The sequence below is a fragment of the Tamandua tetradactyla genome, chromosome 6 (assembly GCF_023851605.1).
Source record: "Tamandua tetradactyla isolate mTamTet1 chromosome 6, mTamTet1.pri, whole genome shotgun sequence".
NCBI lineage: Eukaryota > Metazoa > Chordata > Mammalia > Pilosa > Myrmecophagidae > Tamandua > Tamandua tetradactyla.
In genome coordinates, this window is record NC_135332.1 from 49,009,767 (window position 1) to 49,036,458 (window position 26,692).

Sequence of the window (26,692 nt, forward strand, 5' to 3'; positions counted from 1 at the left end):
TCTGAGTGTTTTAGGTTTAAAAAGGATTTCTTCATTTCAAGAATTTTATTCTTCCGTATTTTCACCATTTTGGGGGGGCCTTCATTTTACATTCTTAAATCTTTAATCAAACTGTTTGTGTACGTGGGTGTGTAAGCGCAAGAAAGCTTTATTCTCTTCCAGATGGCTACATGGTTGCACCACCTCTATCACATATTAAATCTCCTAAACATCTTACCCGGTTGACAGAGGAGAGCAATGAGTTAAAAGGGAAATGGCTAACGTTTTTGAGTAAAGGTGCACTTAGTATGACCGCCAGACTCTGCGGAGAGAAAAACTCCTCCAAGACAGTTTTTTGCAGGAGAACCTGGGAAAATGAGCGGAACGCAGGTGTGTGAGGACTAGAAGTCGGACGAGCCCCGCCGCGGAGGACTACGACAGCGGGGGAGCTGTTTGGCGGGGACACAAGGCCGCTCGGAGGCCGCCGCGATGCTCCCCTCCTTTCAAGAATCACTGGATGGGGATGAAAAGGAGCTAGAAAGCAGCGAGGAAGGTGGCTCGAACGAGGAGCGAAGAGTGGAGCCGTCGCCCAGCAGCCACTACTGTCTCTACAGCTACCGCGGAAGCAGGTGGAGGCGCTCCCCCGGGCCTGCCCGCCAGCCCTCGCGTCTCCATCCCGACCCGGCCGCCTTGCACCCCAAACCTGGCCCAGCGGCCAGATCGCTCCCAAATGTCGTCTTTCCCAGTCGAAGTCTCTGGCCCTAAGGGCCCTCCTTGCCCCACGCCGTCCTTCCCGAACCCCATCCTGGATCTTTATGTCTAGCCCTCCCAAGTCTCTACACTCCATCTGTCCCTTCTCATCTTTTCAGCTGCTTTCTCTCGCCCTGCCCGTTGTTCAACGCAGTGTCTGGCACCTGCCCTTTGTTCAACACAGTGTCTGGCACGCTCAATAATGTCAGCTCCCTCCCCCGTCCTTCCTGTCATTCTCACCTTTTCCCCACATTTCTGCCCCACACAGCCCCACCATCCTCTTCCACCAGTTGATTATCCTTTCTTCTTGCTGCTGCTTTTCTCTCCTCACGGATGACTTTCCTGGGGTTCTCCTGGCCCTCTAAAGTCTGATGTCTTAGACGAAGTTTCCTTTTGAATATTTAGCCTTTCCTCCATCCCTACGTTAGTCTATAGAAAGAACTCTTGTTAGGCCCGCTTTCTGGTCTGTTTCCTTGCGGTGAGGTTAGGCAATGAAGGACCTGCACTTCTACCTTGCAGCATTTTTGTTGACTCCTCACTTTTCTCTTTCCCTGCTTTCTTCCCTCCGTAATGCCCACGAGTGAGTTAGAGGTCATAACTGACAGCACATTTGTTCTTGTGGCTTGCAGATTGGCACAACAGCGAGGGGACAGTGAGGAAAGAAGTCCAAGTGGGACAAATGCAGAAACGATTTCACACAAATGCAGTGACGATTTCAGGTAAAAACAGTATCCATGTGTTTTTATCTTCTGTGCACCTTTGACCAGTAGAAGTCAATGGTTACCGCATTTCCACTGAATTTTCCCTAAGTCAGACCACCAAGTTCATTTATCCCCTAGGAACTTCATCCTAATTTCCTCATTGGCTTGTTCATTCAAGGCTGGGACGGATCCAAACACTGGTAGTTTCCGTGGTGATTAGCCTTAGAGAATTATTCTGAATTTCTTGCTTGGAACCCCAGTAAAATATTCAATGTCATATTTCTACCAAGAAATTTAAAATGTAATACTTAAAACCCTCTTATTTTTCTTTTAAATACTCTGATGGCTCCTGTGCTACACACTAGATTGTAACCTCCAGGACAGCAAGGATTGTTGTCTCTTTTGTTCGTTGATGTCTCCCTACTTAGTACCTTGAGTTGTTCCTGGCATAGAGTAGGCATTTAATACATTTTTATGAAATGAATGAATGAATGAGTCACTGAATCTAACACTTGGTGCAATAAGGTGTATTCAGAAATAATGTGTTCACAACATGGATAATGGATGAATTTAGGGAATTTCAGGGGATATATATATATATATGGAATTTCAGGGATTTTATATATATATATATATATATATATTTAAAGTCATCACCTTTTAGAGATATGTACTGACAGATTTATGAATGAAATTATATGATACCAGGAACTTGCTTCAAAATAATTTGGGAACCATACCTACACTTTGAGACCAAAGGAAGAAAGTTTTATTTTGACCAGAACCTAAATTTTCTATAGCACATAATCTAATTCAGGCTGTCTGTATAGCTCATTTGAACAATTGAAACACAGGGAGCCCAGAATAAGAATGAGGGCCTTTAATCCTGTATAGCTTAATGTAATGTCTGGATATATCCTAGAATATATTAAACAGATAATCAAAAAGTATTGGCAAAGTCCCTTGAGGGATGGGAGAAAAAATAATGGAACTATTTAACTTTGCCATCAGGGAATCCCCTGTTACTGTATTAAACATTAGGGACACCAAAATCAATAGGCCAAGCCCTTGATCTGGAAGCCTACTCTTGTGAAGCTTATGTAGGTAGCGGAGAAGCTTAGCCTATCTATAGATATGCCTAAGAGTCACTTCTGGAGGACCTCTTTTGTTGCTCACATATGGCTTTATTCTCTCTAAGCCGAACACTGCAAGTGAAATCATTGCCCTCCCCCCTACATGGGACTTGACATCTAAGGATGAAAGTCCCTCTGATGGCATGGGAGATGAGTCCCAGGGATGAGTCTGGCCCTTGCACCGTGGGATCAACAACAATTCCATCGTGACCAAAAGGGGAAAAAGAAGTGTAATAAAGTATCAATGGCTGGAAGAGTTCAAATAGAGTCAAGAGGCAACTCTGAAGATTGTGTTTATGCAAGCTTCAGTTAGACATTGCTTCCTATCGTAACTTGCCAAACCCCAACCAAACCCATTCCAGCCAATTATAGAGAACACCTAGGCAATATGTAAGATTCTATAAAGGTTCCATCTACTAGTGTAACTTTCCAGAAACCTACAACCTCCAGATGGGTCCCTGGACCAGATAAGTCCTCTCAGCTATAGGGCCCAGCCTCTCCAGATCATTAACTAGTCCCATCTCCTACTCCATATTATTGACATCCCCTTCCAATATGAAAAAGTTAGAATGGCCAGAGCCCAAATCACCCAAAGAGAGGGATAGAGAGATCAAAGGTGATGGTGGAGTTATACAGAGAAGTTAGGTTTTAACAAATGATTGTGATTGCTGAATTAACAAATGATTATGATAGATATTTTTTTTAGTCTCCAATATCTTAGAGCAGCTAGAAGTAAAAACCTAAAATTGTGGAATTGTAACCCATACCAAACTCTGAAATCTGTTCTACAACTAATTGTGCTGTGCTTTGAAATTTATTGCTTTTTCTGTATATGTATTATTTTTCACAAAAAAGAAAAAAAGTTGATTGTGATGATAAAAAAATATTTATTCCTTCTAGCCTTCTATATTCTGGAGTAACTAGAAGGAAAACTGTGAGAGGGTGGTATGGTAGCCCATGACAAACTTTGGGATCTGACCTGTAATTACTTGTTGAAGAGTGCTTTGAAAACTATTGGTTTCTTCTTTCTTTTCTTTGTATATATGTTATATTATACAATTTAAAAAGTTAAAAAAAAAACAATAGTGTGGGAGTCAGTGGGGAATGGGAGGTAGTCAGCATGGGGATACAGATGAAACAGGGTTGTCCATGAACTAATAATTGTTGAAACTGGATGGTGGGTATGTGGGGGCATTGTTCAATTCTGAGTGAAGGGTGCATGCAGGCTTATATCATTCTCTCTACTTTTGTATATGTTTGAAATTTTCTATCATAAAAATGAAAACAAAGATCTAGAAAAATAGTGAGTTCATATTCTCTGTTCGGTTATAGAAAAACTTTTCTACCTTCATATTGAAGGTTTAATCTGTTTTATATTCTAATCTTAATCAAACCATAATTTTGATTTTTAGTTCAGAAGTGAAAACTAAGCTGATATGTTCATCCATGGGTATAGTAGATAGAGGATTGAGGAAAGAGGGGAAGGAATGAAATAGTGATCTAGGAGAGAAAAAGAGTGAATGGATCAGGAAATGTAGTGATAGCTGAGCAACTGAAAGGGACTGCTTGAGGTTACTGATCACAACTTAAAATGAGAATAAACAACATGGATGTATGTTTTTGTCTAGCCACATTCACTTACATAGGTCCAGGTACAGAGTAGGTGGAGAGCTGTATTAACCAGGGTCGAAGTTTTGCTAAACAAGTATAGTGAGGTGGAAAACAACAAAGAAGTTGAGTGAGACTGCATGCAAGGGTGTGATTAATGACTGACTATGAAATCTAAGCTGTGTAAAGAAGACTGGAAATGAGAAGATGAGAGGCTTCAGGGTCTATGAAAAAGAGTTAGGATCAGTGGATGGGGAGCCCAGTGGCGTCAGAATACTAGAGAGAATAAGCTAGAAAGATAGGAATATTTTAAACTGTTTGATGAAGTGAATCGTAATAATGATATACATCTCTAGAAGCCTCACCAACTAGAGTCATATAGACAGCTTTCTTAAGTCCTTAAAGAGACCCTGGTTTTCAGTAACATTCTCTCTGACTTATGGGATGTGAGTGCAAGTAGTCCACTGATAGGAAATGTGTGTCTTTCATTTGTCAAGCCTCTTCTTGGTAGACACTAATCTTCTATCTGAAGTGGAGCCAGAGCTGCACAGTTTCATTGCTAAGCGTCTTTCCAAGGGAGCAGTTTTTGAAGGGCTGGGTAATGTTGCATCTGTGGAGCTGAGGTAAGTGTAAAATGTGCTATGTCTTGAGTTTTTATTACTGAGCAAAATATGAGAAGTGATGAGAAACTCCAAAAGGTCAGCTCCTGCTAGACCTACAAAATTCATCTTTGTCTCTAGTTTCCTGAGCTCTAGGCCTCACACAAACATCTGTTAAATGAAATGCATTGAATGGCAAAGATTCCACCTCCTAAGTTTGTTTAGTTTTATACTTGAAGAAAAGAGTTATTACTAAAGCTAAATAAAGACAGAGCAAATACTCTTATTTCCATTTTCAAATGAGGAAATAAACTCAGTGAAGTTTAGTAGAATGCCCAAGTTCACAAGGCTGGTCACATCAGTAAAGTTCAGGTTTGGACATGGGCATCCTCAGTCCTTTTCCTTTATAATCTTTCCATTATAATTGTATTTCATTTCAGACTGTGAAGTTGGCAGGTAAGTCCCCCCAGGAGTATTAGGCCGTGGCCCAAGGATAAGACCCTGGGATAAGCATGTCACATCTGCCCAGAGCTTCAGTGATTTGTCAAGATTTGGGGGAGGGGAGAACATGCTTATTTAATCTCTGCTGTTATAAGCAAACCAAAGGAGATGTCTGGAAAGATCTGAGTGGGTAATCTAACATCTTGCCAGATCAAGATGAACCTCGGTTCAAAGTAGTCCACAAAATTAGGTGCATGAGTAACCAAAATAATACATTTATCTTTTTCTTTCATTTCTAGTCTTCCAGGTTACCACGTTGGTTGTTATTACTGCCTTTTCCAGCAAGAAAAACTGCTTCCTCAAACAGCAACAATGGACTCTGAACATAACCCCTCAGAGTATGTGATTTGTTTTTTAGGCGGATCTGAAAAAGGACTTGAGCTATATCCTTTCATTAGTCTTTTGAGAATCAGGAAGGAAAACATGGGAAAGCAAGTAGAGGAATACTATTACCAACCCTCAAAAAGCTTTTCCACCCACTTATGTATTTACTTGAATTTTATACCTTCACACTACCATTTTGTCTTGACTATTTTGTGTTATTTGAGACATTTTGTATTTCCTATTGAGAGAGAAAACACTGTCTTGATTCATCCTTTGTTGCTTCCTTAAGAACATACTTTCAGGCTTGAATTGGACAAGTACATTCAAGGGCTGAAAAATAGCATGAACTGCGAGGTAAGATGATTAGCATACTGTGACTGCTCTACTTGTTAAATCATACAGGTGGGACACAAAGACACCTAAATTCTAAAAACTTTCTAATTTGCGGGCAAGTAGAAAGGGAAGCAGGGAACATGGTCTTATATATGCTGAAAGTTTCTCAAGACTGGTTTTGATGTAATATATTCATGAAAAATTCAATCCATTAAATTCGATGGTGTCTAATAGCATGCCAGATAAGGAAGAAGATAAACTTCTCTTGGTTCCTAAGCACATAAGATTTGTGTTTTGGTCAGAACTTGTGGTCCACAGTTTCTGGCACCACAAACATTCTATGCAATGGTTTGGCTGTCCTTGAACTCAACATTAACAATTTTTAGAAACATTTCATAGATTGATCTTTTATGAATTAGGTATATCCTTATCGATTAATTTATCCAAACCTTTTAAAAGCTGTACATTCACCATGTGGCAGTTCTTAAAGTCATGACTTTCATAAATTTGCTACCCATTACATGTGGTATTAGTTCCTTTTTTTGTGGTGTACTTCCAAGATCTTTCAGGAGAAGAGGATGGGTTAGTCTAGGAGTAAGTTAGGGATACAAGTCTGGGGGAACTGCTCTCCCAGATTGGAGTTATTCCTGCGTGATGCTAGCCCTAGCCCCCAGAGAGGAACATGGCCAGATGTGCTTATGAAGCAGCATGACTGACAACTGGAACAGGCTTGAGTGCTTTGGTGAGTTAACTTGTACCTTTTCCTTTGTGCATTTTTGAGTCTGAGTGAACTCTCTGCTGTCTACATTCCTTCATTCATCCAGCTGACACCCAATAAGCTTATACTGTGATATTTCAGACAGGAGAGACAGGATCATTGAGAGAATATCTCCAAAGAGTGCACAGATTAGTGGGGGAGACAGGTATATAAGTGCCCAGCTTCTGTCAGTAAAGAGATAGCATGGAACCTAATTAATTCAGGTAATATGATGCATTTCTTAACATGTTTTTTGAGAAATTCAGTACAGAATTAATCTCCACTTTGCCCTGCAACCCCAGGAAAACTATAATATCACAATTCCTTTTTTTGAGATGGTGGTATTAGCTTAAGAAAAGCAGGTGTCCTCGTCCCTCTTTCTTTTTACTATCAAGAATATCATGGAGCGGCGGGCCATGGTGGCTCAGTAGGTAGAGTTCTCGCCTGCCATGCCAGAGACCCGGGTTCGATTCCCAGTGCCTGCCCATGCAAAAATAAATAAATAAATAAAAAAGTGAAAAAAAAAATCATGGAGAAAATGTTAAGTCAACTAAGGTGAAGGATTATGTTAAATCAAATTAAATTCTATCCTGATCTAGGAAAGGGGCCTCGAGAACCACATCCAATCCTACCTGAGCAGCTGGTTTGAGGACGTTGTCTGCCCAATCCAAAGGGTTGTTCTTCTCTTTCAGAAGAAGCTTACCTTTCTGCTGCATGCTGTAAGTATGGCTTGAACCAAAATATTTCTTTAATTGATTGTGAATCACTTCAGCAGAGTTGGATCATTTAGAGACATCATTCTATTTTTCTCTGAATATTTTTCCCTACCCCCACCCCTGAATATTCATTCTAACTATGCTTGCTCTCAAGATAGACTGCACATTATTTACTCAGATCTAGAATGTTACATTACTAAAGTAGAATTTCAAATGCTGGTAGTTCCCCCAATGTGATAAAATATTTTAAAATGATCTGGGAGCAGGGTGTTTTCCAAAACAGTTTGAGAAGGAAAACAATAATCCAAAGTAATTTTAACTGTACAAAATAGTCCAGATAAAAAATGGAAAAAGCTTGAGTAAATGACAGCATTTTTCATCTAAATATGTAGTTGGTAGATGCAACTGAGATTAGATGGCCCCATAAAACCAAAGTGGTAAAACTAAACCTCAGACCACTAGTGAGGGGTGGCTGAATAAGGCTCTGGAGAGCTCGTGCGCAGTGCCCATCCAGTGTTGTCTGGTGTGGTGGTTATTTGGGAAAGAGATGTTTAGTTACAAATAGCTGTTCAATAAGGAAATGAGAAACATGTATTAATGAGGCATTTTTCTCTCTTAGGCTCTGAGTTATACTCCTGTTGAGATTAAAGACTCAGATGAAAAAACAAAGAGAGACATTAACAGGTAAATAACATGGTTTCTGCTAGAAGGAACCTTTTACACAGAGAACCTGACTTTTTCTAAAACCCCCTAGAGCAGAATGGATTTGCTTTTCCCCTTTTATCCTTTAAGATTGTTTGTGGAAACAAATTTATTTGTGTGGCAGGTTTCTGAGTGTGGCCAGCCTTCAAGGACTTATTCACGAAGGCACTATGACATCTTTGTGTATGGCCATGACAGAGGAGCAGAATAAATCTGTGATCATTGATTGCAGTGGCTCCCAGCCTCAGTTCTACAATGCAGGTGAGCTGCAATCTCTAAAGTGGAATTATTGGTTCACTTGTGAGTCTCCGCTTTTGCATTGAGAGCAAATGATAGCTATTCTTCCTGCCCAGTCTTATGTTTGTCCCAAACTTGCTGAAAACAATAGCAGTAAAACTATGGAAATAACATTTTACTGAGCAGTTCCATTCTTAGGTATACAAACTCTTGTTTATGTACTCAGAGAGACATACAAAAATGTCTATAAAGGCAATGTTTGATATAGCAGAAGATTGGTAGGAACTTCTAAATGTCCATCAACAAGAAAATTGATAAACTGCTATAGTCATACCATGGACTACTATATAGCAGTGAAAATGTATGAATGGAACTGCATGTATCAGTATAGCTCACAAAGGTACTATTTGGTGAAACAAGCTCTTAGAGAAAAATACATAAAATTTTAACATGGAGTATAATATTACCAGAGTGTTTAGAGATATAAAAATTTGTGGTAGCTTTTCTGTATGTTATATTTCACAATAAGAAATGTTTTTTTAAATGTGGTTAAAAAAATATAGGAAAATATATGGGAATGATAATCTTTTCTGATAGGAAAGGAGGAGGAGGAGATTGGGGAGGGGTACCTGGGGGTTTCAACTACATGGATAGTATTTTTATTTTTTATTTTTGACCATTATAAAAATCTTAAATAGGGTGGGCCGTGGTGGCTCAACAGGCACAGTTCTCGCCTGCCATGCCAGAGACCTGGGTTCGATTCCTGGTGCCTGCCTGCCCATGTTAAAAAAAAAAAAAAGATCTTAAATAACTCTTAAATTTTTATAAGAAAGAAAAATGTCTTGTGCTTTGTAAAGTTCCACTTTTATTTATTTAATTTTTCCAAAATAATTTTGCAGGAAGCAACCGGTTTTGTGAGGATTGGATGCAGGCTTTTTTAAATGGTGCTGAAGGGGGCAACCCTTTTCTTTTCCGACAAGTGCTGGAGAACTTTAAATTAAAGGTAATTAATAGACTATGTGTCAAGTTCAACAGATAGTTTTTACCTGAATTTTATCCTTTTTTTTGTATGCTTATGGCGGGGGTCACATGTCATTCTTTTTCCATGTAAGTGTCCTGTATTGCAGGACCATTTGTTGAATTTTTTGTTTGTTTTTCTTGGTTTCTTTGTTAGTTGGAAAGTGCATGGGCCGGGAATCGAGCCTGGGTCTGCTGCATGGCAGGCGAGAATTCTACCATTGAACTACCCTCGCACCCCCTTACCTGAATTTTAATTAGTTCCAGTGACAGAGCAACAAATCTGCTTTGTAGCTACCATGTCTATTAAATAGGACATTTTCAGAACTGGAATCCTCAGAAGGCATTTTTTAATTTATATTTTTTAGTGGCTTCTCCATTTATATAAATTAATTTCCTATTAATTGGTTGGATTGCTTAAAATTAAGTGACATAAGTCTTACAATTTATGAAGTTATCTTAGTTGTAAAACACAAGTGGTTCAGAGCTAAGGATTCAAAATACTGGTGGAGGGGAGTCACCTTATTTAGGAGATTTTAAAAATAGATTTTTACATTATATAAGAGCTTTAGTTCTACCAAGGGCAAAGCATTTTAGCAATAAAAGTTATGGAAATATATAAAATAAAAAGCAAACATCTCAGGAACATACGTTGAGTTCTCAGATGGATAGGGGATATTTTTCAAGTATCATTATCTCACTAAACACATTTAACTGGATAATCTTCTTCTAGGCCATACAAGACACAAATAATTTGAAGCGGTTTATTCGACATGCAGAAATGAATCATTATGCTTTGTTTAAATGTTACATGTTCCTAAAGAACTGTGGTAGTGGAGATATCCTTCTGAAAATAGTTAAAGTGGAACACGAAGAAATGCCTGAAGCCAAAAATGTGGTAGCCGTCCTTGAAGAATTCATGAAAGAAGCTCTTGCATAAAGTTTTTGATCATGTGTTTTGAGATAGTTTTTTCTTTTTGAATCGTGAAGTTGTATATTTAGTCCTTGGTGTTCAAAATTGTAGTTGTTACAGTAATAATTCATAGGATTGCTATGTAAGATTATTTGAAACTCATTCCAGATTCTTTTCTTTTTTAACTTTTGAAATTTAACTTAATTAAACATAAAAATCTGAGGAATGTCTTCACTGAGTCCTAGATAGATAGGTGTGTTAAAGTTGTGGAATTTTAGTATATCTTTGGTCCCATAAATTATAGGCTTCTAAGGGTTTTTGTTTAAGAGATGATTTTGTGGCTTATCTCGGGAGTTGGCTGAAGTATTTAGTAAATTTTCCTTTCAGAAAAATTATAATACTTCTTTCTCAGTGGATTGGAGTATATAATGTTAAGGGGTGCATGGGTAGTTCAGTGGTATAATTATCACCTGCCATGCGGGAGACCCAGGTTCAATTCCCAGCCAAAGCACCAAAATATATATATATATATATATATATATATATATACATACACACTTAGACTTAGAAGAGATTAACACCATTAAACCATTCCAAAGACAGATATATGCACCCTGTGGGTGCTTGGCACATTTTTTTTTTGTCTTATTGATAATGGCAGTGATGATGAAGCCAGCTTTTAAGTCAATATGCAAATAAATCATGTGTGTAAGCAATTAAATTAGTTTTTAAAATAGATGCACTAGTTCCAAGATAAAACATTATCTCTGATGGAGAGCTATTGCAGAAGGGGCCCCATCACCACTTCTCTTCATTCTTGGTGTTCACAGATCTTTGCCAAGAGCCTGTATTTTCTTCTAGATGAAAATGCTGGATTCATAAACAGTGTTAAGAAAAAAAAACAAAGTACATAAATTTTTTTTACAAGCAAACTGTACAATAAGGAATGCATACAGATTCTTCATATCAGAATTATTCATTGATTTTAGTTTTTTGTACATTTGTTACAAGCCTCACATTGTTTTACTTTGAATCAATTAAAGTACCCTCAGCTAGCCATTTATAATTCCCATGGAAGCCAGTTGGAGCTACTTGCATATGATTGCAATTTGTTCTGCGTAGTCCTTAATAAATCCATTTATAATGATTTTTGTTTAGAAGATCAGAAGTCTTGTGTTCTTATTACCCTCAGTATGCTCAGATGGGACACAAGCCCCCAAATCCAAGGAATCCTCTCTTAATCTTTAGATCCGAAGATCTAAATTCACATTGTGCTGAGTTTTAACTATGATCCCCTTTCAAAATGACTAACAATGGCCTTCTGCTCTAGAGACAAGACTCACTGAACCATTTCTTTTCTTTAATGGGAAATACAATTCTGGATATTCATAAAGGCTTTCATATGTTTTTAAACTTTAATGCCTTAGATGTAATCGGTGTAGAAAAAAAATCTAAGTAGCATTTTTAAAAAAAATAACATTAAATTCAGAATGAGTATAGAAAATCAGCATTTTTATTCTATCCTTGAATCTTTCTATTGTACTGTTTGCCACTTGCAAATTTTTAATAAGCAGCATTAAGACATCACAATTTTTAATCTGGAAAACATTATTTTTCATTTTCAAATTAACATGTCATTCAGGAGTACGTGTTTTAAATGGTATTCAAAAGCAATGTTTCACATCATTTATGGATATACGCAAGGTATAATGATATATTCTCTATATGTGTGTTTATATATATTTTATAATTTAGGCTCTCAATATATTATACAGTTGTACACAATACAGTCTTATTTTTAAAGTCTGTCACAAACTATTTCATTACAGTTTTAGAAAAGATTAGTTCAGGCCTGGAATAAATTTATGTTCAATATGTTATTTATGTGCCAAACATACAGAAGAAATGTATCCTTGTTATGTATCAAAAATATCTCAGTTTATCTGTAGTTATATTTGTAATAATAATAATAATAGAAATAATAATAAATAACTTCTCAACAAGGGAGTTACTTTTGTTTAATGAGCTAAATTCTCAAGCCTGACATTTTATTAATTCCCAACAAGATTATGAGGAAAATTATACTTGCTATGCTAAAGCATTTGCTGAAGAAAATTAAATTACCTGCTGGGATATACCTTTCTGCATCTTACAGAAGGCATCAGGCAGGGTATAAGAGCAATTTCTTTCACAATGTTTTATTCATCGTCTACTAAAGTCACACCATAGAATTCAATAAGCCAAGTCACTTCCTTTCACTCCCATTCATTATTAACCATGACAGAATGCCACTCCTTCACCAGAGGATCACATACCAAATGCCAGGAAAGCCTAGAGGCTTCTAAGAAATAGGATTCAGTTACTAGGACCACGTTTTTCTAATCCTGTGTCCTCTCAGTTAATGGCAACCCCACTGGCTTGAATGAAATCTTTCCACTAAGATCTAAGAGATTTAAGAGACAGCTAAACTTCTTAAATGTGCCTCACAGACTTTAAACCATATGGACAGATCGCTGAGGTGGCATAAATGCTGATATTCTGAAATCAGTGGGTGTGTGTGTGTGGCAGTAATAGTAAATTGATAGCTGTAGTTTTTCTCGTAAACTACTTCTAGGAGGGCTCACAAAGTGGAGGCCCTATTAAGTGAACATGGAGTGAATGTTCCAAGGGTCACTACTGTGACTGGCTGACCCCAGGGCTAATTAAGGAGAGAGGATCTTTAAACAAACAACCTAAAGCTTCCACATGTTCAATGCTTTGAAGTCTCATACAAGGACCAGCTATGCCGTGTCCTTTCAGCCAGTGACTAAACTTTTCTAAGCCTTCCCTTGTGTAAATATGGGAATGTTTATACTCATTTCATACCAGGATGTTGTACAATTCAACAGGAATAATATGTTGAAAGTGCATAACCCAGTATCTAGCAAATAGTAGGTGCTCAATAAAATGGTCTTCATTTCTAATTACTTTATTATTAGTAAACATCTTAAGTTCTTGGGAGAAATACTCTGGTAGAAGGGAGGAACCAGAAAAGTGAAAAGGGAAGGGACAGGAGACCAAATGCAAAGCTAACTAAATAGCTGTTGGCTCTCCAGGGAGCTTGCCTTTACATGCCTCAGAGGTTGAATCTAAAATTGATCCACAGGAACATGGTTGCTCAAAAAGGGCCCCATTTTTTTTCTTCCTAAGGAAGCAAGTGCTCCATGCTCCAAAGAGAAGTAGGTTCTTTGACCTGTAGCCTGAAATGCACTCTAAAGGCTGTTCTGAGATGGTTTCTGAGGCACTTGGAAATATTTTTAAATAATACACAGAAAACTGAGGGGGAAAGAACATTATGGAAAACAACTCCCTACCCGCCCCCCCCCCCATTGAATTTAACAAGGTAGTATTAATCTGCAAGTGAAATTTAACAGTAATTAGTGGCAGATCTACATAGTGCCACTGATTAGAGAAATTGGTGGAAACAATTTGCCTTATCATGCTCAACTTTCCCACTGATTCCACTTTCTGCCCTGAGAACATTCCTGTCCCTTCCTCGTGGTGAGGGTGATGACAGCCCCTAGACAGAGCTACAGGCTGCACTGTTGGGGTGAAGAAGGAAGATGGAAGTACCAGGATATTTCAAAGACTATCTGTCCAATAATAATAGTCACAATATTAATCTCTCATGGGGTAGAGTGAGAGAGAGGAGAGGAAAGGTGGGATAGCCACCAGAAGAATTGACACAAGGGTTTTTAACCTGAAGCCATGGATGAGTGTCCTTATCCACAACCCCTCCAAACTGTATGCAAAATTATCTATATATGTGCATTTTTATGGGAAGAGAGCTTTCATCAACCACTCAAGAGTCCAGTGGTTACAAAAGGTTAAGGACCATCGAGCTAGAAAGGACTGGTGAGCTATGCCCCAGTGCTATGCCTCACCTGTGTTTTATAAATCAGAGCTCCACCACCACTGTTGTTGACCCTCTCCCACCACCCTGACCCAAACCCGGATGAAATTGCCTCCAGTGCCAGCCCTTCAGTTCACTTCCTGCATAACCAATGGCTTAAAAAAAATCTTTAATGGAATCTGTGCTCAAATAATATGTTACAACAAAATATACAGAATGTACACAATACAAAAATATTTAGAAACAAACATTGCAGCTTGTGTTTCTTTTTGACTTAAGTCCTCGGAGGGTAAGTTCACTGTTCAGCACTGATTTTTAAGGCAGAGGAGTATCGATGCTTTCCACCCATTGTCGGAAGCAACATGAATGATGCCAGGAAAGGGCTTTCACTGCACCCAGGAATCTGCATTATTTGCTAAATAAATTGGATACTGGGGGAAGATCTGGGCTTGGTGAGCAATGATTCCTTATCTTGGGAAGATAAGCATTCTCATGGAAATTGAGAGTAGACTATTAGCTGGCAAAAGAGACTCATTAGGGAGCGTCCCTAATTAAAAAATGGGTGATTAATGGTGCCATTAAAATGAAATTTCTCCTGTGAAGGTTTGTTTTCCTTTCCCCGGTTTCTGATACCTCTTCCATTTAACGAGCGAGTGAATCTGTTGCTGTTGTCTGGGGATTCCCCAGCTTTCAGTTTCTGTATTCTGTGGATTAAGGGCCTACTCATTTTCACCAGCCTGAAGATTTACACCGCCCTCTGCTTCCCAGCACACAGGCCAGGACACCATATTGTAAGAAGAGAAAGGGAGGCGAAGACACTGCCTACCTTGATAATGGGGAAGAGGTGGGGCAGGGGGCTTGGGAGAGTGATGGGAACAAAGGGACCTGCTGACGAGAAAGCTAGAGACCAAAAAGTGAAACTTCACCAGACAGCTGTCTCCTAGCCCTGGGATGGAGGCATGGGTCCTCTGAGATAACGCTTCAGTCACCACTATGTAGCCCTGCTTGGAAATGATGGTGGCAGGGGGTGTGTGCGCTGAGCGGGGTAGAGAGTTGTTAAGCAGGGGAGGGGGTTGTTAAGCAGATCAAAGACTTTTTGGGTTGCTTTTGGACACTTTGCTGACAGGAAGCTGCTGGGGCTGGTGACCTGAGATGGACATGAGGTCCCCTTAGCGTGTCCCAGAAATCGAAGGACAGACTTAACAGGATGGGAAATGGGATTTCCACCTCAGACAGCCCTCCTCAGTAATAAATCTCCAACTGAAGCCCTGAGGGAGCTGGACACTTCTCTGAGGGCTTTCTAGAATCATTTCATTCACTGCCTTTGCATCCTTGGGAGAGGAAGACCCTCTCCAGCTCTCCCTCGGAGAAAGGCAGGGGTGGCACTTTGCCCCATCAATCCACATCTTAGAGCCCCCAGGTGCAAGGATAGGAATCTAGAGGGTCAGCCCTGCCTTCTGGAAGGGCACCAGCTGCCTCTGCTCCTTCAGGAAGGGACAACATCACTCAGTCTCAGCAGTGGCTGTAGTCCATGGTGAGGACAGAAAAGTCCTAGCCCTTTCTCCATCATTACCTGAGACTTCTCAGCCCACAGCTTGATGCCTGAGTCTTCTTTCCTAAGAGACTGACTCTTCCATCTAAACCTTCCTCTCAGAGGACAGCAGAGCACAGACAAGATACCCTGGGCCGATACAACTCAGATAAAGATCGGGGCATGCCATCTCAGGCTGGCAGTTCTTAGCACTGCATTGGCACAAGTGTAGCGTGATCTTAGGAGCCATATGTCGGGACCAGGACAATCTATTTAGTGTTGGGCAAAGATAGGAAAGGGCTTGGTGTGGCATGGGGATGAGTCGGCATGTCCCTGATAGGAAGACCTTTTTGCATGTAATCACTGAGGACAGGGAGTTAGAGTGGCCCAAGACCCTCAAATCCCTGGCCTGGTTGACTTGACCTCAGTACCCATAAGTGCTCTGATGGAGTCTAAGGCTAGTGGATGGCAGCTGTCACACCCCTGTGGTCCTTCCTGCAGGAAACCAACCCCTCTTGTCTCCCAGGATTGGGGTTCTTTGTCCTTCTGGGCTGTCGGTGGTTGGGAGCTTCAGAGCAGTATAAAGAGAATGTGTAATTTGTCAAAAGTCGCCCTCTTCACTACCTCATCTCAGGACCAGTGCCAGCTCCTGCTAGGGGGTTAGTCCCTCAGCCTCTTTTTTTCCCATATGTGAATTAGGAGTGGTGATGGATTTGATAATCCCCAAGTTTCCCACCAGATCTACACATCGGAGTCTATGGATTGCCCTCATCTCTAACACTCATCCAAAACCCAACAATTCTTTCTCCAGAAGCATATTTTTTTTTTTTGCCAAAATTGGAATTCTTTTTAATGCAGTCCCTTATCCACCAATTAATTCAAAGGGATACATAGCCTCAATATTCCTGTCCCAGCTCTCTTCTACCTCAAAGCTTTCTCCCTTCTAAGGGAGACAGAAAAGAATCTTTTCGTATGAAGGACATTCCAGAGGGAAACCAGAGCAGTTCTTGGCAAAGGTGAGGAAGACCTCAGCATCCCAAGAGTCCCTGGAAGGGCCTACAATCTCCTTCCACCACTGAAAACAATCCTCCTCCTGGTCAGAGACTCTCTGGAGACTCTGGAAGGGGAAGGGATAGGAAAGAAGGTGACAAGCTTTGTTAAAAGTAAGGATATTTAGCAACCACACCATACCACACTGCACCCTACCCCCAACCCAGCCTTCAATACTTCAGCACCTTCTTTCCTCTCACATACAGACTTTTCCACGTACCCCCATGGTCACTCATATGCTTTCTCTATAGTCTCCAGCTTGTCTTAAATTGTCTTCCCTAACACACACATTTCTACCTGCCAAACTCCGTCTCTCTCTCTAACACACACACACACACACACACACACACACACACACACACACACACATATCAAAATACTATCTCTGTTACCAAAGGAGACAACCAAACCAATTTAGAGTCAGGGCAGTGGAAGAGAAGGAAAGGATCCTAAAAACAAGGCAGGAAGATGCTGGGGCACTCTGGGAAGTATCAGCATTTTGGGAGAAAAGGCAGAAGCTGGTACTAGACCCTTCCCAGGGTGAAACTCAGGACGAAGTTCATTCTCCTGCCTAGGTCCCCCTCACTGGGCACTTCCAAGGCAAGTGTGAGTCCTGGAGTGTACAGCGCTTCCCTTCTCTGCTCACCTCAGGCACTAGAGGCCATGTCCCAGGGTCCACCAACAGACACAGGAGGGTACCCTGGGCTCCCCTGGGCCAGAGTCAGCATTTCCATCACCAGGTTCTCGTCTCACTCCAGAGTTCCAGACCCAGTTGTTGTAGAGGGAACACTACCTGGCCTGCAATTGTCTCTGGGCTACACGGGGGCCTGCCTGGCTGCTAAGCCCCTCGGGCCTTCTTTACCTCTTGTAGACTCTCCTAGGGTAGAGGATGAGGAGAAGGCTGCTACTCAATTTGGCAGGGAGAGGGGAACCCTAAACACATGGAACAGGCCCAGCCCAAAGGTAGGTCCACTCTTACCCCCACCCCAGGCCCACACCCTGGCCCAATATCATCAGAGCAGTCTAGAAAAATGATGGTTGCCACTTTCAACTCCTCTGATAGGTGCCTTCCAGAAAAGAGCCTCTACTAGCTGTCTAAATTGAAACGTGAAAAGTGCAGCAGCCCAGCGTCTATTGTCCTCTCCTCCCAGCCTGAGCTGTTGATGAGAAAAAAAAAGAATGCAGATGCTCCCTCTTGATGCTGCTTCTTCCCCACCCCACCCCACTCCCGGTCCTTGAGCCCCTCTTAGGGGGGTGGTGGCAGCTTCAAGTCCAACAGGGTGTAGGCAAAGATGTTCCAGAAGATGGCAAATAGCACGAAGACGGTGTACATGGCCACGAAAATCCACCACAGCGACTGGTCCTGCAGCCTCTGCTCATAGTTCCTCAAGACCACCACACCCAGGGTGATCCCCACAGCCACACCACCCAGGTGTGCCACGAAGCTTGGATGAGGGCATGGGGGATAGGCTGATGGGTGGAACCGGAGCCACACGGCTCGTCCAAACTCCATACTCACTGCAAGGGGAAGAAGCAGAGGGAAGTCACAGGAGGGCAACTGGGCAGAGTGGGGGCAGGGCCTTGCACTCCATCCAGCAGGTCATCCATCCACCTATTCATCCGGTTATCCATCTCTCCATCCATCCCTCCATTAATTTGTTCAACATCTATTGGGCCAAACACTGTTCGACATATTACAGATATAGTAGCAAAGAAGATACACAAATATCTAATTTCACAGGGCATACAGGGTTGGCAATAAACCAACAAAAACGATCTTAAACATAAGATAATTTCAGTAAGAAATACATCTAGGGAAAAAAATAGGTGGTGTAATTCAGCCATAAAAAAGGAATGAACTTCTGATACATGTGACCACGTAGATGAGCCCTGAAAACATGCTAAGTGAAACAAGCCAGACACAAAAGGACAAATATTCTGATTTCACTTATATGAAATATTTAGAAAAGGCAAATTCATAGATACAGAAAGTAGACTGGCAGTTATGAGGTGGGGAGCGATGGGGAGTTCTGATTTAATGGGTACTGAGTTTTTGTGTGGGATCATGAAAGAATTTTTGTAATGGATGGTGGTGACGGTAGTGCAACATAGTAAAAGTAATTAATACCAATGAATTGCACACTTAAAATGGCAATTTTTATGTTTTATATATATATATATATATATATAAAATCACAATTTTAAAAATAGGAGTTGTAAAATCACTGCTGGAGTGGGGAAGGGGAATCTTTAGTTTGGGGAGTCAAACAAGAGCTCCATAAAGAGATGACATTTGAGCGGAGATCTGAATATCAAGAGGGACCTTGCCACTGGAAGACCCGAAGAGCCTTCCAGGCAGAGGGAACAGCTTGTGCAGAAGCCCAGAGGGTCCGGCACCTCCGTGGTCATGCCATGAGTCCTGGGTGCTCAATCCTTACCTGCATAAATTTCAGCCTCTATGCCACAGGCTACACTGTTAGAACGTTCATCACAACTCCAATAGGTGCCTAGCACTTCACACCTTAGACAGTGTTTCCACACATTCGCTTTAAACCCTTAGAAAGCCTTGAGAACCAGTGCTCTTGCAATCAGAAGGAAGGGATGGAGAAGGAGAGCAGGCAAAGAAAAAAGGCAGATAAATAATCCCACCTCCAAACATAGTTCCACAACAAATTGCTGCCCTCCCACTCTCCAACCCATTCTTCTTGCATGGACTTCTTGGACCTGCCAACTATATAGGCATACGGTCTTGAAAGGACAGGGCTGGGAAATAGTTCCATTTCATTACCCAGCACCAAAAGAGCACAGGGGGCAACTATTCTTAGTCCTGTTTTACAGATGAGGAAACCAAGACAAAGTTGACAGTTTGTAAGAAAACCTAACTTTTCACCTGTTCATTTACCATTTAATTAACCAATGGGCCTCTCTCTCTACCCTAACCCACCCCTGGGGCACCAGAACCTCCAGGGATTCTCACTCCCCTTGGGACTGATTGCCCAACCTTCCTGCCTGGGGCCTGCAACTCCCAGAACAGACGATAGATGGCGGAAAAGGAACAGCCAGGGATGGACACTGCCTCCCACCCCACCCCATACCCCCAACCCCAACTCAACTCAGCTCATTCCTGCCTTTGCTTAGCAGGTCTCGTATTAGATAAAGGAGGTCTGACATTTGTCCCAAACTCAAAAACTTAGTATTTTAGTTTTTATGATGCTTAGAGCTAAATTTAACAGCTAAATTCAGCTTTTCGAATGTGCATCATCCTCTTTCAGGTGTGGGCAAATCAGGTCTTCTGCGGTTACAGCTTGTCCTCAACCTCACAATCAGTGTGAAATCTGGAGCCTGTATGGTCAACACTGATGGAAAACAAATCAAACTGTACATCTGGGATACAGCTGGGCAAGAATCCTTCTGTCCTATCACCCATTCCTACTACTGGGGAGCAGCTGGAGCACTGCTGGCGTACAACAGCATTACAAACCACTCAACCTCACGGTTAGAGGATGTCTGGCAACTCTCCAGCTCTAATATGGTTATTATGTTGACTGGGAATAAGAGGGACCTAGAGTCCCACAGGGATGTAAAGAGAGAAGAAGGAAAGGCCTTTGTTCAGGAGCATGGACTTATATTCATGGCGACTTCAGCCCAAACATGGAGACTTTGGCTGAAACAGCCTCCAGTGTTGAAGAGTCCTTCAGGAACACAGCCAAAGAAATACACAGGAAGATCCAGCAGGGTTTACTTGACGTTCACAATGAGGCAAATGGCATCGAGATTGAAGCCCAACAGCTGAGTCAACATCAATGGGACCCTGCACCTCCCAGCAGAACTCTGGTGACCTAGGGTACAACTCCGGCTGTTGCTAAATGTCTGGCTTGAACTCTTCTTTTCTTCCTGGAACAGGTTCAGACCAACAGGCCTAAAGGAAGAGGTCTTTGCTTTCGCTGAGAGCGACCTCTTTCTGGGTGTGATGACTGGCCTATCCACTTAAAGATAGGGAAAACATCCGGCCCTTACTAACCTGTCCTTCTTCAGGGACGTGAGCATTCCTTATAGATGAAGGCTCTTCTCCTCCTCCTATTTTAACTTTTTTAAATGTTAGGATTAAAATTGTTGTCACTATAGTTCAAAGTAAAAAATATATATTTTATAAGCATATACAATTTGCTCCCCACCAAGAATGAGTAATGGGGTCAAAGACATTCTGCTCGAGTCCTTGAGATTGCTGGGATCCAACTTGCCTTGGGTGACAGATATTCTACCAAGGAATTTCATTGACTCTAACTTCCTTGACTTTGGGGATCCACTTGCCACTTACTGAGAATTCTTGAAGAAGACAGTTCCTTCTACTTGAATTGCTCAAGGATGCTAAGTACTTCTCTACCATCCCACTGCTAGTTTCTTTCTCTTAGAGTAACTCCAAAAGCTTTTAGACCAGAAGAGTTAGTCCTGGACCTCTGGTCACTTATAATCATTACCAAAAGGAAACTTTCTTTCCCTGCTCATTTTGTTTTAGGGACCTCACATTGCAGTCCCTTTTTATCAAAATAGACCTCTCACTTCTTACGAGACCTTTTTTTATTTTGTATACTCTAAACAAGCTAATCTGCTTCCTGGATGTGACATATTTATTCCTACTTCCATGCCTCTGCATGTGCCCTACTTACCACTAACATTATACTTGAAGTTCAAACTCCAGGAGGCCTTCTGTGACCAACTAGGGACTTCCAAGCAATTACTGACATAGTATCCCTTAGCTTTCATACATTGTTTCTATTTATTTGTATGTATATTGCTTTATAAATATGTTTATAGTCGTTACAGAGGTTGTAAGCTCCTTGAGAGTAGGAACCACGTCACCCCTTTATTTTTGTAAACGCACCCCCACCCCCTACCATTCCTCACAGTGTCCGGTGCTCATTATGTGATCACTGAATTTGACTGACTTCAAGATTTAGAGCAGGTTCATTTCAGACTTCAGAGGAAACAAAAGGCCTTAGAGGAAATGAGCATAACTTTCCGGCTCCAAATTATAAACTGACCTCCCTCCTAAAGAGAGGAAATATCTTGAGACTGTGTATATAAGTTGTATATGCTCAGCCACATAAAAAGGGTGAGCGCTTTTTCTGTCTTTGCTATTTATTTTGCAGACTACCTGTGATAATCACATTCTGGTTTAATGCTTATTCAATAATAAAATTCTTTTCCATCTCCATTTTTAAAAAAGGCCTTAGAGGCATCTTCTTAGTAACTCTCAATTTCTTCCATATTTTTATCCTGGGTTCCACACCGCTCTTCTCCCTCTCCTCTCCCCCCATCCCTGGCTCTTTGCCCCCATTCCACGTAGCATACAGTGAGGCTGCCTGCTTCCAAGCAGTCAAGTGGGTACTTCAGGCATTCTCCTTTTCAAGAGCATATATTATCTTAGCCAAATTTGCCTCCGCCTTACTCATCCCGTGTACTTCTGGGTCAACTGCTATATCTTATTGCCTGGGTTTCCATTCTTGTCCATAGAACTGAGGACTCATGAATTTTTTTTTCATTTTTCTGTTGTTGATGAATTCTCATTATTAATATATACATGGGTCCAAGCTGCTCATAAAAGTTCAGTTCCCTTCCTAGAAAGCAGACAAGCTCTATGAGCAGCTATGCTCATCCCCCACCTCCTAGACTATCCCAACCCTCTTCCCCACTCCTGCCCCAATGCACCCTACAGTTCTGGCTCAGAGACCAAGGATTTTACAGCTGGGAGCTGGATCTTCCTTTTATCCTTAGTAGGTGCATGACCCCGGCAGAGAAGGGCCAGGTTCTCACTGCCCAGTTTGGCTAAAGGGTAGGGCTTCAGAAACGACACAGGCTGGATTTGAATTCTGGTTCTATCCTCTCTGAGCTGGGTGACTTTGGGCAAGGAACTTAACTCTTTGAGCCTGGAATTTCCCACCTGTAAATTATGCCTAATAATATCTTCTTCCTAGGCATGCTCTGAGGACTCAGTGAGGGATTACATGTCTCCTCTTCTCTCTTTCTGTCCCACATAACTTCAGACCCATCTCTTTCCATCTCAGAATGAGCCTCTTGGCCTGTGGTCTCAACTTCCCCTAATATAACCCCTTCTCTATCCTGCCTCCCAAGTGATTTCCTAAAACTCAAATCCATCAGCAACTCCCTTGCTTAAAGCCCCACAGTGGCCTTTTTTTTTTTTTTTGCATTTAAAGCCCTTCATAATCCAGTATCTGTTTTCTTGCCAGTTGATATGTCAGTTTTGCTAAATGACTTGCTGGCCATGACTCCTCCCCTATTATGTCCCTGTTCATGCTGCACTGTTGCTGGCAGCACCCCTTGCCCTGTGTCCACTGGGCATCTGCTTGTCTTTAATGCTCAAAATGAGCTGTGCAGGTAGAACTGCTCTCTCCCAATAGGACCCCCACCGGACCCTGTTCACAGGGACTTGTGGATTAGTTGTCTGTGAACCTGCTAAAATTACAAGTTTGTGTATACGTGTGTGCATGTGTCCATCTTTCTGGGGAAAGAGTCTCAGGCTTCCAACAGGGGATCTCAAACAATCGACTCCATGACCCAAAAGATAAAGAAGTTCTTTTCCTTGATTTGGGTGTAGTTTTCTGTTTGTATATCATGTCAATGAAAAGCCTAAGAAAAGTTAAGAAGGGTACATAACAGGATAGAGTTCTCTCATAGCCTCACTATGTCACAGGTACTTATTGATATTTCTCATTTTTTTCCCCTTGACCACCAGCCCTTATGGGCAGGGACTGTGCCATCTCTGTATCCCAGGCCTGCCGCACAGCTTCCTTCCCCCCAGCCTACTCTGTCAGTACTTACTGCAGATCAAGGCCACAGCCATCCGCAGCAGCTTGAATTGGCACTTCATGCCTGACCAGTTCTAGGGAAAAAGGAGAGAGTTCCATTAGTTTCAGAGCAGATCACTCCTCTGAAGGTGTATCTCACCTGACACAAAACAAACAACAAAAAAAGAAAACAACTCTATTAAGTCCAGAATGACAGAGAGGTGGTTTAGCAGCAGAATGTGTCAGTATGCTTTGAGATTTTAGCCAATGGTCAGCTCACTACTGTCAAGAAAGCTCTCAGGCTGCTCTGATATAGAGGAACAGAATCTAGATCTTGGCACAAAAGAGTCCCTCTCTCCTCTACACAGACAGACCACACCAGAGAGTTGCATTAATTGCCAGCCCTACAGTTGCAAAAGGATGCAGGACAGCAAACCAAGCAAGTCAAAGCAGAAAAATGAGGATGCTGAAAGAACTCAAAATCCCGCCTATGAGGAAACCAGGATTGTTCAGTCCAAAGAAGAGATGACTCAGAGGTCAGGGCCACTGCTGTTAAGCCCTGAGTGGACCGACATGAAAAAAGGACACATTCAATGTAACCTGCAAGTGGGAGACATAAGGAATTAAGGCTCCACATGTATATTATATGTATTTAAGCTTGGGATACGTGTTCATCTAATGAACAGAACTGTCCAGACATGGAATGATCCATCTTGGGCAGTTGTGAGTTTCCCAACACTGAGTTCAAACAGGGGCCTTACCACCCCTTGGAGGGGATGCTCTACAGCAGAACTGGGTACTGGACAGGGGGTGGGCCAAATGGCCCTCAAACAAATCCCTCTCCAGAGAACCTCTGAAAACCCTGAATCTCCAAAGTAGATCAACAGAGCACAATTATTCACCTTACAAAAGGATTTTTCACTTTACAAAAGCCTTCACCATGGGGGGTTCCTTTGAGGGGCTCTCCTGCCTCTCATTCAACAAGCTATTCCATTTACACAGGCAGGCACACGCAGAAACGAGCCTGGGGGCAACCTCGGCCATCGCCGCCAGTGGGAGCAGCCAGGGCACTTCTATTCCTTCCCACCCACCCAATCTGCCCCTGTGGGCTGGCCTGGGCCCAGCTGGGGAGTATGTCTCACACTCCTCTGAAATCGGGGGAAACATACGTCCAACTTTACAGAGCCTCCGAACCCTGGCATGTACAACGTCTAGGAAAGTGTCAGTCGAGCAAGCAGGACACAGAGAAGCTGCCAAAAAGGGGGAGAAATCCTTGAGGCATTTGGCTTCTTGCCCACCTCCCCCCTCTGCCCCATTGTCCCTCACTGACCAGCAACCCTTTCTACACAAAAGGCAAGATGGTGTCACACGGCCCCTCTTTAGTGGGGAGTCTAATCTCTGCTTGCTGACATGTTCTGTTCTAAGAAGCAGATGGCACAGCAACGTTGTCACCTGCTGGTGTCTGCCACAGAGAAGCCTGGCAAGGGGACAGGGAACAAAACGGGGTCGGTGCCCTCCACTGGATTTAGCAACCTGATCCAAGCCAGCTCAATTAGCCCGTGGAGGGCAGTCACTCAGCATCCCTCCAGGCTGGGTCCTAGGGAGTCATCTGATGGGACCATCTCATCCCCAAGAGGAACACTGCCAAGAAGCCAACAGAATGGTCCTTCAGCCCCTATTTGGACAGTTGTAGTGACAGGAAGCTCGTGTCCTCCTGAGGCAGCCACATGAAGGGGCTATGACCACTAAAAAGTTTTCCCAGCTGTTGTTAGGCCAAGCTGTTCCTCCTCGTAATGTCCACCTGTTTTAGTTTCCTAAGGCCGCTATGACAAAAGTGCCACAAACCGGGTGACTTAAAATGACAGAAATCTATTGTTTCACAGTTCCGGAAACTAGCTGTTTGAAGTCAAGGTGCTGGCAGAGCCAGGCTCCCTCTGAAGCCTCCTGGGTCCCACCCTTCCTGGCCTCTTCCAGCTTCTGGTAGCTGCAGGCATTCCTTGGCTTGTTGCTGCATCACTCCACTCTCTACCTCCGTTTTCCCATGGCCATTTTCCCTCTGTGTCTCTGTCCACATTTCCTTCTTCTTATTGGACACCAGTCATACTGGATAAGGGTCTATCCTAATCCAATATGACCTTATCTAAAAAACTCAATTTCCAAAAAAGGTCACAGTCGCAGGTACCAGGGGGTTATATCTTCAGCATAACACATCTTTTGGCAGGACACAATTCAGCTTGCAGTACCAGCCATGGATCTTAATTCTCCTTCAGTAGTTATACAGGACATTTAAAATCCCTTTCCCTCATCACAACCGTCTGAAGACAATCTTACCTGAAGACACCATCTTTTTCACTGCAGTCAGTGACGAAAACGATCTAGGTTTAAAAATGTATCAGCTGCTCTCTCCTTCAGCTGCAGCGCCCGACTCCGTGCCGTCATGCCCTGGGCCCCGTCTGGGATCCAGCTTAGGAAAGCGCAGTCAGGGCAGTTGGCAGGTGGCTCACTGCCAGTCCGGTTCTCCGTGCCTCCTGGTCACCTTCTTGGAGACAGCATTGCCCCCTGCCCCCTACTTTCCGAAGCAGCTCTAGGAGCAGAATCCTTTTTCCTCTCGTGTCCTCATTTGTACACTTGAGATAACAAAAGCACCTGTCTCACGTACCTACCTCCTCAGGTTGTTGTGAGGATTCAATGAGTTAAGGTGTGTAAAGCTCTGAGAACACCCTGACACCTGGGAAGCACCACGGAGTGTCTGATGTTGGGGACAATTAAGGTAGCATATATAAAATCCACCCTCAGCGATGCCGGAAACATGCAACATGGCTGCCAGGGCTGAAACAAAGAACAGCCTAAACTATCATCAGCCTTCTTCACGGAAGTAATTGTAGTTCGCGCCTAAAGTTCGCGCCAAAAGAACTAACCTACACCTGCCCTCTGCCCTAGCAACAGCAGCCACCAATCCCAGATCACCACCGTCCCTACTAGCCACCCCCTCTCCTTCTAGAGTATATATACCTAGCCTTTTCAATAAACTTTTGCAGCTTGATCAGAATGTTTGTCTTGCTGCCGTTCTTTGCGTCTCTTTGTCCCATGCCATTCTTCCCTCACAGGAGTTTGAGCTTCGGTTGATCGTCCCGCAGGCCGGG

The 26,692-nt window shown here is 42.3% G+C and overlaps 2 protein-coding genes and 1 pseudogene across 2 annotated transcripts in view; 2 read left to right on the forward strand and 1 right to left on the reverse strand.

The window, feature by feature from the left end:
* The first annotated feature begins 402 nt into the window (after positions 1–402).
* C6H17orf75 (chromosome 6 C17orf75 homolog) lies at positions 403–12,295 on the forward strand. Its single transcript, XM_077165218.1, has 10 exons — positions 403–608; positions 1,359–1,448; positions 4,669–4,794; positions 5,511–5,654; positions 5,892–5,949; positions 7,285–7,404; positions 8,021–8,085; positions 8,228–8,364; positions 9,240–9,343; positions 10,091–12,295. Exons 1-10 carry the CDS (start codon positions 469–471, stop codon positions 10,295–10,297), a joined length of 1,191 nt encoding a protein of 396 aa, XP_077021333.1. The 5' UTR covers positions 403–468; the 3' UTR covers positions 10,298–12,295.
* A 1,284-nt stretch (positions 12,296–13,579) lies between these two features.
* RHBDL3 (rhomboid like 3) overlaps positions 13,580–26,692 on the reverse strand; it is a 47,883-nt gene continuing 34,770 nt past the window's right edge. The window contains exons 7-8 of the mRNA XM_077165219.1: positions 23,584–23,644; positions 13,580–18,261 (exon numbers count right to left, since the gene is read on the reverse strand). Of these exons, the coding sequence (XP_077021334.1) occupies positions 17,990–18,261; positions 23,584–23,644 (333 nt within the window). The 3' untranslated portion in view covers positions 13,580–17,989. The remainder of the gene's footprint in view (positions 18,262–23,583; positions 23,645–26,692) is intronic.
* LOC143686013 (ras-related protein Rab-2B pseudogene) lies at positions 20,029–21,156 on the forward strand (annotated as a pseudogene).

Coding starts and splice junctions, on each gene's coding strand:
- C6H17orf75 (XM_077165218.1), top strand. CDS start 469: ATGCTCCCCTCCTTTCAAGAATCACTGGATGGGGATGAAAAGGAGCTA. Junction 1,449..4,668: donor AAATGCAGTGACGATTTCAG/GTAAAAACAGTA, acceptor TCATTTGTCAAG/CCTCTTCTTGGTAGACACTA. Junction 7,405..8,020: donor TTACCTTTCTGCTGCATGCT/GTAAGTATGGCT, acceptor TTTCTCTCTTAG/GCTCTGAGTTATACTCCTGT.